Source organism: Drosophila sulfurigaster, chromosome 2L (genome assembly GCF_023558435.1).
Source record: "Drosophila sulfurigaster albostrigata strain 15112-1811.04 chromosome 2L, ASM2355843v2, whole genome shotgun sequence".
NCBI classification, from domain to species: Eukaryota; Metazoa; Arthropoda; class Insecta; order Diptera; family Drosophilidae; genus Drosophila; species Drosophila sulfurigaster.
The window spans coordinates 27622053-27632817 of NC_084881.1; the positions used below are offsets into that span (position 1 = coordinate 27622053).

Here is a 10765-nt window from a genome sequence, read left to right on the forward strand (position 1 = left end):
TGATATACTAAATATATCTTTATCTTATATTTTGAATGTAATAGTATATTTATTGAATTTACCAAATAAATCCTTGGGTATATTTAAGTATTTGTTGGTATATTAATTAGGTATATTTTTGAAAGTAATATTATATTTAATATACCAAATTCGATTATTTTAGATTCTTTTTCGGTATATTGATTAGATATATTTTAAGAGTTTTACTATATGGTATATTTTTAATGTAATAGTTTATTTATTGAATATACCAAATAAATTCTTCGGTATATTTAAGTATTTGTTGGTATATTAATTTGGTATATTTTTGTAAAGTAATAGTATATTGATATACCAAATCAGCATTCGATATATTTTAGATTCTTTTTGATTAGATATATTTTAAGAGTTTTATTTTATGGTATATTTTGAATATAATAGTATGTTAATTTATCAATTGTAGATTGCGGTATATAATATTTTGAGTTTTTTTACGCTGTATTTATAAGGATTGTTTTAAGAGTAATACTTTATGGTATATGTTAAATGTAATCGTCTATTGATATATCACATATAGCCTTCGGTATATATTAGTATTTTCTCGGCATGTTTATTATGTATATTTTAACAGTACCGTTCTATGGTATATTTTCAGTGTAATAGTATATTGATATGCCTTTCTATATATATACTTTAAGAATAATACTGCACTGTTTTACTTTTATAAATGAAATATGTTTAGCGGGCATCTCACAGTCGAGCATACTCAGCGGTAGCTTTCTTACTTGTTTAATGCGATCTAGTTACCAGGCAAATACATATAAATGCATATATTATGCGTTAGGATTAATATTGCGAATGCCAAACCAACAAGCTGCTGCAAGAAGCTGCAGTAATTACATTTTACTTATTGCATTTCTTTTCTCTGGCTCTCGCAGGAGCAAGAAAACTGATATGGGGAACGCACACAGCGTTTGCACTGAGCAAACAGCATGTGGCAAGGTGAAGAAGGGGAAGAGGAAAGAGAGTGAGGTAAAGCAGCTCAGCATTTACCTGCATTGTTTGTTTGTTTTTACAGCTGTGATTGAGGTGAAATTGCATATTTCTGTGCGTTTCTTTCATTTCATTTCATTGCATTGCCTTGCATTTCCTTTCCTACTTCTTCTTTTTGTGTGTGTTTGTGTGCCTGAGTGTGTTCCCATAATAATAGCAAACGTTTTATTGAATGTCCTTACCGTTGTCGTCTTCGAGTTGACTGCACTTGACCGACTTGTTGTTTGCCTCGCCTTTCTACTTCACGTTTATTGTGCAAACAATCTGGCTAGCAATTTAAAACTTGGCTAAACTATTTGCTCTCAGCCCCCCACCCTCCAATTTAAATATCAAGCAGCTTAGCAGGCCACAAGGAAACGTTCATGTGTGTTTGCTGCTGCTCAGAAAATTTATTATTATTGTGCTTGCTTATTATCGAAGCAGTCGACAAACTGTAGCTTTCAATTCTCACCCCGTACTCATAAAACGTATCAACGAGCTTACTTCTTGGGACAATCATGCAGCATTTAATCCAGTGTCGTGCCGCGTATGCAAAGACGGGCAAACCAATGCCCAAGTTGCTGTGTCTATTGAGTGATAGTGAGAGCGAGAGCGACAGCGAGGAGACTGCTCTACAAACAACAACATCAAGAACTACAGAAACAACAACAACAGCTGGCACCACAAATCGTCGTCTACTCAATGTGAATGCTTCGGAGTTTGTGCCACGTACGAAAGAAGACAACGATTTGCATCCAGTTGAACGCAAATCGACACAGCCAAAGCTGCTGCTACCCTGGAAGGGATTTCCCAAGCAGCCGCGTGCCGAGCGTCCAGGTAAGTATTGGAATAAGGAACTGCAAACTTTTCGCTATACTCGCCAAACTGTCTGCAGCTCAGCAAACGTTGCCAGCGATAGACAAGGAAACACTTCCGTTGAATGCCGAATTTGTGGGCAAAAAACCACCCAGAGAGAAGATCGAAGTTGAAGAGACGCCAGCGGATGTCAAGCGTCGCGAGCAGGAGCGCAAAGTGGCCTTGGAAGCCTTGAAGCTAGTGGAACAACGGCGACAGCGTGAGCAGCAGCAGCTGGAAGAGAAAAAGCCTGAAGTCTTGGTGCATCTCACACGCGAAGCTGTCAACTTTACAGCCGAGGAGCGAGTGCGCGTGGATAAATTGCGTGCCATAAAAAAGGAACAAATTGAGCGTATACTTAACGAAATGCGTCAAGAACTGGAACAGAAGCTGGATCGCCAATTGCAGCAGCAGCAGCTCGATCAGAAGCTGCCGAGTCAAAAGCCAGTCGAAAAGCCGCCGAAGACGCAACAACAGCGTGGCACTGCGGGTCGCTATGTGGCGCTTCAAAGAGCAGTGAAGCAGCCCGAAGAAAAGGCACAGCCAGAGCTTACAATAGAACTAAAGACTGGACCAATGATAGAACTGAAGTCTACACTACAGATAGGACAAACGATAGAGCTGAAAGCAGGGCAACAATTAGAGATATCGACAGAGAACAAATCGGAGCCAGCTCGACGTTATATCCCAACTGTAAAGCAATGGGATGAACGCTGCAAGGCTCGAGCCGTCAGCGCCAACAAGGAGAACTACACGATGCGTAAACCTTTGGGCAAAAGCGATGAGAATATGCTCATGCAACGTGCCATGGCGCCTTCGACCTTGGGCAACATAATGCAGGCCAGCAAAGAGATCAAAGAAACGCTGCCGAAGGCCAGCAAAGATCAGGGATTGTTTGTACCACGCTATTGGCCACCAGCACCCAAAGTGGCCAGCGGCGAGAAGCGTCGTGGCAATCTCACTCACGCTCGCAACATTTCACGTGCTTTTGCCAACTGCGGACTCTTGCCCACGCCCACAATTCCAGGCGTAACTTTGGCTCCTGATTTAGCTGAGAAATTCGAGTATATTGCTGCAAAGTCCAGCGTGAAGCGTTATGATATCAAGCGACTGCTGGAGTTGGAGCCACAGCCAGAGCAACTCGAAATACCCTTTATACGCATCAACATTCGCCAGCTGGGATTCCTTTGCGATTAGCTGCAGAGTCTGGAAAATTCCGATTGTTGTGTATTGTATATTCCTGCATTCAACATGTTTTGTTGTAGTTTGTTACTCATTTCTCTTATTCGATGTTCAACCAGTTGCATTTCTTGATTAGTTTGTTATTGCATTGCGAACTTTTGTGAAATTGCGTTAATATTATTCATTAATAAATTCAAATTGCAGCAAAATAAACAGCAGCTTAGACTTTGATATATAAAACTCAATTTATAACATTTTATAGTATTATAAAATCAAACATAATTAATTTGCTCTCTATGGTATATTTCGAATGTAGTACATCGTCGATATACCAAAAATGAGCTACGGTATATTTAAGTTTATGTACTATACATATTATTTGGTATATTTAAAGAATGAAACCACACTTTATTGCTTTTCTTGCTTTCTTTGTTTAAGAATTGTTTTGTTGAAATATTTTTTTTGGATAAGGTAAATAGTAATTAGTAGTTTATTTTTAAAAGATTGCTGAAAAATAATATTTATTAATTTAGAATTCATTTAAATGTGTGGCATATAAAAATTACAAATATTGTCGAATTTGTATTTAATTTTTTTATATTAATAAAATCAACAATAACTTTACAGATACCAAAAAATTAGATTACTTCTCAACTGTTAGTTTAATATCGCAACTTAAAATTAACAGGTAGTAAACCATTTAGTTGCCTGGGGAAATGAGATAGAAATGTAATTAAAATCGAAACAGGAGTGAAATTAATTAAGCCACAGCCGCAGACTCTCTGCGATGGAAGGAAGTGCAATCTGTAGTCGACAGTCTCTAAGGATCAAGCTGGCATCTCAATGCCACTCACTTGTCCCAACCAACAGGATCTTTTGCACTTTGCAGACTGCTGCCTTGCCATTTCTGGTTTCCCATTTTTTTCGTGTGTATTTTATATTTTTATATGAGGTTTCATTAAATGGATGTCGAGCAGTTTGATGCCACTGAGCCACTCAGTCGCCTCGCCAGCTGGCTGCAATGCATTGCGGCGGGAATGGCGGGAAGGAAGCGTGAAGTGATGACGCAATGTTGAAGCCATAACTTAAAAGGAGCCAGCCAATGCATCCTGACGCGTTGCCAACAATTAACAGCATAAATTTAAATATGCAATTAACGCAACAGCTTGAGGCTGAAAAACAAACCAAAGTCAAAAGAGTCTGCTGCATGATTGGCCACGAAACACTCTATATACTTTTGATTTTGAGTTAAATGAAATTTGGGAGGTAAAAAATATAATATATTATAGTATAGATATATTATACTACTATACTGAATAAGTATAATTAGTACAATAAAAAAATAGTAAAATTAAAAAAAAAATTTTGTTTTGTCTTCTTTTGAAATTTTGCATCACAATATAAATTTAATACATCTGAATACTGAAATAGTATAATTGGTATATTAGAAAAAGAACTAAAATTGAAAAAACATATTGTTTTAATTTGATTTTTGATATTTCAGAATAAAAGTTATAGTAATAAAAATTTGTAATAAGAAATTGTCGAATATTATATTTATTTGAACCAAATATCAGGAGTGGCAAATGATTTAAAAAATACTTCTCTTAAACTTTACTATTATATAATTTACATTAATTTAATCTACTGTGAATATATTTTTTTTTAAGATTTTTTTTTAAAGTTCTAAGAATTATTTATATATCGGTGCAATTTCCTATTTATTGTAATACTATGAAATTTACTTATTTTCTCTAATGTCTAGAGTTTACATTATTTTTTTTATGGTAGTACAATTTCCTATTTATTATAATTATATGAATTGTTCATAATTTTCTCTAATGTTTAAAGCTCATATTATTTTTTTAATGGCAGTGTAATTTCTTCTTTATTATAATAATATAAAATTGGCACTAATTTTACTTTTGCCCATATAATTTTAAAAAGAGGACTAACTTACACTAAATTATGCACAGCTGATTTTTCCGCAGGGTATTTCAGTGGTGACTTTGCAGAGTCGACACTGAAAGCTAAAGGTCATTTTCACACATACGCAGCCACAACACACACACACACACACGCACAGAGTGGCGAACACACACTACGCACAGTGAAATGCATTTGATTGTTTGTGTTTTCCATTTTTAAAAGACACAAAACAAACAATGCGCGAAAAATAAAACAGAATTTTACGCTTTATTTGCGCGACGAAGTCGCCAACAAAAATGCTTTCTCTCTCTCTCTCTCTCTGTCGCTGGTCATGTGATATGATGCTGGACATGGCCTCCAAAAAGGAGTAGAGAGAGGGAAGGAGATGATGAAAGGGGGAGCAACTGCAGCAGATGTCAATATTTTAACGCTCAGCCACAAGGGACTCTCTGGGGATGCAGTCATATATTTTTTTGCTGCTCGCTTTGCCAGAAATTGAAGTCGCTCTGGAGTCGCGTGGTGTTATTGATGTGCACTTGTTTAATAAAATTAAAACACAAATTTAATATTACGTCGTGCTGTGCTGCGTTGATTTTCCCGCGTTATTAACACGCACAGCAACAGCAACAACAATAGCAATAATAATAATAATGAAAACGAAAAGAAAAAAAAGAAAATAGCAATAATAATAATAATAATTGCCTGCGCTGTGCTGTGCTGTGCATACTCGTATTGACAAAAGAGTCTGCTCTGTCTTTTGGGCGCTACAAGTTATGGTTTTTGCCATAAAGGCCAAAGTGCAACTGTCAACTGGCTCATTATCAGTTGGTTGTTAAGCCGCACAGTTAGTTAATGTCCCTCTTCCCCCCCCTATCTCTCTCTCTCTCTCTATCTCCCGAAAAAAGAGTGCTTTACTTTTACAGCCACAAACGGGAAACTTTTTATTCGCGCTGCCATCGTTGCACGTTGCAATTCGCATCCCTTTGCCATTTGCCATTTACCATTTGCCAGCGTTGCTCCTTTGCTGACTCTTGCACGCTTCCTTTCTATAATCATAACATGGCAATTTTATTCAATTTCCTGGCTTTTGTGTGTGCCACAAGCAGCCGCCACCGTCGACCCGTCGCTGTAAAGAAAGAGTTTGAGGCGGCTGCCAAAGCAAAACAGCATGAGAAATGCTTGAGAAAAGTTTTACTTCACTTTACGATACCTTCTAATTAAACAATTCTCTTATTACTTTTTCTATATTCATTATATTAAATTATTCATTTCATTTGTCACACATTCTACCCACATTTTTCAAGTCTGTTTAAGTTGCTTTTTAAATGTTTTTCGAATTCTTGCAGTCGACTCAAACAAGCTTACACAAAATTTCACTAGTCAAAAGCTATCAAAAGGGGAATTGCTTTTTTTTTTGTTGGGATAAAAGACTGCAAACATTTTTGTCATACTATATTTCCAAAGCAAGTTTAAAAACATTTTAAAAAATGACAATCAAAAATACCCTTTAGAAAACTGTGATTATTTTCGTAGTTAACATTTCTGTTGTTGTTTCGAATGTAAATAATGATAACAATATAAATTTCTAAATATTTTAGTTTACAAAAACGACCAATTTATTTCCAAATTTTTTATCATAATAAAGATAATGCTATTTGTTTATTTATTTAAATATTTAAGAGTTTCTCAAATTCACAAATGAAACTATTCAACTATTGCCTTTTTCTTTCACAAATATTTCTTAAAATAATTTGAGCTGTAAAATGTCATTTCATTTACATTCAATGTTAAACATATTCATGACATTTTTTTTTTTTAATAATTTGTATCATTTCATTCTTTTAAATTTCCCTATCGAGCATATTTCTAAAGCATATATCTTTTTCTTTTTTAGATATTTCTGCTGCCAAATTTGTTGTCATCGAATTTATATGTAAGTAACCACTTTTAAATTACCCTGTCGAAAACATTTATAAAGTATATACCTTGCTTCAGCTAACTTTTTAAGCGGTATTGAAATATAAAAATGAAGTTAAGCAAAACTATGTGGGCCACTTTGTGGCAGTGCTGGCCTCAAAGAACAGGGCACAGCATCAGCAGCAGCGGGAGCAGCAGCCAAATGGCCAGAACAAAGCGGCTTAAACAGTGCAAGTAGAGAGAGAGCAGGTGCTCAACTGGCTCAAATGACACAATGTGCTGCTGCTGTAAGCTGTGTAAGATTAAAGACCACAAAGTTTTCAACACAAAAGTGAAGCTCAATTGGCAAACACTTTTGTCGCACTAATTAAGGCCACTTAATAATTGTGTGTGTATGTGTGTGGCGGCAACGTGTCGTATGCGCTATCAATAATGAATGAATGAATGCATTGCCCAAAAGATAATTCGCTCTCAGCACTCGCTTCGCTTCAAAGTTTTACATTAGGCATTCCTTTTAACGTGGCCTCTACGTGCGCATTACAAGTTGCCACTTGGCACTTGAATTCAGCACGTGGACGTGACTCTTGGCCTTTGCCTTTGCTTTTCACTTTGCCAGTGGCACAAGGTGCACTCTCCACGCGGTGAATAGGGCTTCATTATCGTTTCCGTTTGACAGCGATTACCAACAGCGGCGAATGCCCGAAATGCAAAAGCAATTCATCACGCATACGACCCGTTGGCGTAACCTTGATAGTTGCGCTTTCGCGTATAAATTGTAATGAGTGCAATAATATTTTTTGGTTAATATTGTAAATGTTATGTATACGCCTTGTTAGCCGAGTGTGTTGTAGCAGTGGCAGCTGTTGAACGTGTTGCGGCTGCTCTAGTTATTGGCCTGGTTGTTATTGTTAGGCAGGCAGGAAAGCTGACTGGCTGCCGCCATCAACAACATCATTGTCGGCACCATCAACGTTGATGGCCTGTTAAATTGCCTGTTTCGTGTTTGCTGTCTCCGCGTTTATGCCACGCTTGCCACTGGCCACTGCCAATGCCTGTGGCACGTTGTTGGCTGTCTCTCTCTATGTGTGAGTTGATGTGCAGGTGTGCGTGTCGCTTACATTATGCACATTAGCGCACATTATGATGAGCCCTTTCGTCAGCAACAGCAGCACAAAAAACAACCAAGAAAGCTACAGTCGAGTGTGTACGACTGCGCGATACCCGGTACCCATTTTGTAAGCCAAATATTGCGGTATTAATTTTATAATATATCAAATTAATATACAGCAAAAATACTAAAAATATACCATAGGCAATAATTGGTATATTGATATCAACTGTGAGATGCCGCTACCCATTTTAAGTTAGAACAAATAGAGTGATATTTATTTTCAAAAATATACCAAAATATATAACACGTGGGCTGAAAAGTCCCGGGCCTTACACATAGATTGTGCTAGTTTTATTGCAGTCACCTTTTTTTCAGTTAATACAATCCTTCAGAAGACAGCTGCTAAAATTTCATGATATTCTATTCATTAGTTTGTAAGTTATTGAGCCAAAAGTGACACTACTTTTTCTATTTTCACAACAATGGATCAAATGCAATTTCGTCTTCTAATCCTACAATGCTTCTTGATGGGAAAAAATACCGTTCAAGCAAAGCTTTGGCTTGAAAAGTGTTATGGGGACTCCTCTCCATTAGAAACAACAACAAAACGTTGGTTTGCTGACTTTAAACATGGTCGTAGAGACACCGATGATGCAGAACCCAGTGGACGTCCAAATGGGGAGGTCACACCAGAAAACATCAAAAAAAATCCACAAAATCGTTTTGAATGATCGAAAATTAAATTTGCGTGAGTTAGCTAACATCGTAAAGATATCAAAAAAACATGTTGGCTTAATATTGCATGAGCATTTGACTATGAGAAAATCTCGTCAAAATGGCTGCCGCGTTTGCTCACTTTTGACCAACAACAAGAATGAGTTCATGATTCAATGACAGTGGCAAAACTACATTAATTTAACTTCGAATTGCTCCCACATCCACTAATTCGCCAGATTAGGCTCCCAGCGACTTCTGGAGGTTAGCAGTCCTGGAAAAATGCTCGCCGATAAAAAATTTCACACGATTATCACTGAAATTGAAGCCTATTTTGAGGCAAAAAATTAATCCTTCTAAAAAAATTATATTGAAATGTTACAGCGGCTCTGGAATGATTGCGATGCTCTTGATAAAGATTAAGTTGATGAGTAACGCCAATTTTGATCCAAAAAAAGCAAGTTTTCTTTGTCAGGCCCGGGGACTTTTCAGCCCATGTGTTATATTGATTGGTATATTGATAGTTACTACCTATTGTGAAACCAAGCAAAACAGCGTTGTATTAATGTTAAAATATACCAAATGCATATACCGAAAACATACTAGAAATATACTATATGCTATATGCTATATTTGGAATATTGATATCGACTGTGAGTTAACCGACACTCATTGTTAAAATATGCCAAATTCATATACCGCCAAAATACTAAAAATATACCATACGCTATAATTGGTATATTGATATCGACTGTGAGATGCCGCTACCCATTTTAAATGAAAGCAAAACAGTTCGGTATTATTTCGAAAATATACCAAATCAATATACCACAATAATATTCAAAAAAATACCATAGGCCATATTTGGTATATTGATATTGACTGTGAGATGCCGCTACCCATTTTAAATTAGATCAAAATAGAGTGGTATTAATTTTTAAATATACTAAATTCATATACCACCACAAACACACAAAAAAACATACCGAAGACTATAATTGGTATATTGATAATTACTACCCATTGCGAAACCAAGCAAAACAGTGCAATATTAATGTTAAAATATACCAAACAGATATACCAAAAATATTTACTTAAAATATACCATACACTGTATTTGGTATATTGATACATTGTTAAAATATGACAAATTCATATACCGCCAAAATACTTAAAATATACCATAGGCTACATTTGGTATATTGGTAATGTACAACATTCAAAATATACCAAAGAGAGCACAATATAATAATATATAATTAATCTCTGAAATCTATGTGTTTATACGGATGGACATAGTGAATAACATACTTATTTTATAGGTTCACAGATGCCTTCTTCTGCCTATTACATACATTTCACAGAGGCGCAAACTTATTATACCCTTTAATTCTTTGGGTAGCGGGTATAGAAACCAAAAACAGCAGCAGCTGGCAGCTGGACACTGAGCCACTTCGTGACCCGTTTGGCAAGCAGCCAAAAGTGATGGACACGAAATGATTTTTGAGTCAAATTAGACGGCAAATGTGTCGGGCTTCAAAATTAACTAAATCAGCAACTACTAACTGTATTTTTGGCCAGGTGAGAGAGAGGTGCACACCTGCATTTTGCGTCAGCTAAGTGTTTACGTGTGCCACATGTCTAATGCAGGCGTTTGCTGTGGGCGCTTTGAATCAGTACGAAAAAAAATAAAGATAGCGAGTGCGAACTTTAAACCCGTTGCGATTAACATTAATGCAGTGAATGCAATTTATCAAATGGAGTCTCACAATGCGCGTTATTTATGTGAGACAATACTTTATTTTGCGGACAATCGAGTTGCCAAGTTAATGACAAAATGTTGCTGCTTTACTGCTTGAATTGTAATGCATTATTATTGAATATATAATTTTCACGCATAAATTTCAACACCAATTGCCGGTAGCTGCCGCTGTTGCTGTTGCTGCTGCTGCTGGCAATTAAAATTCATTGTTATGTGCGGCTCATTTTGGACTTTTTGTTGTTGCATTATTGTCTGTCGGCTCAATTTTCAGTCGCATAATTATA

General features: G+C 36.4%; 1 protein-coding gene across 1 annotated transcript; it reads left to right on the top strand.

Annotated features, from left to right (window-relative positions):
• The first annotated feature begins 1418 nt into the window (after positions 1-1418).
• Positions 1419-3266, top strand: LOC133849649 (golgin subfamily A member 6-like protein 22). Its single transcript, XM_062285793.1, has 2 exons — positions 1419-1848; positions 1907-3266. Exons 1-2 carry the CDS (start codon positions 1530-1532, stop codon positions 3061-3063), a joined length of 1476 nt encoding a protein of 491 aa, XP_062141777.1. The 5' UTR covers positions 1419-1529; the 3' UTR covers positions 3064-3266.
• Positions 3267-10765: the final 7499 nt, after the last annotated feature.

Excerpts from the sequence above, each read along its gene's own strand:
- LOC133849649 (XM_062285793.1), top strand. The coding sequence starts at position 1,530 with ATGCAGCATTTAATCCAGTGTCGTGCCGCGTATGCAAAGACGGGCAAA. Across the intron at positions 1,849-1,906 it reads GCCGCGTGCCGAGCGTCCAG|CTCAGCAAACGTTGCCAGCG; the intron begins GTAAGTATTGGA and ends AACTGTCTGCAG.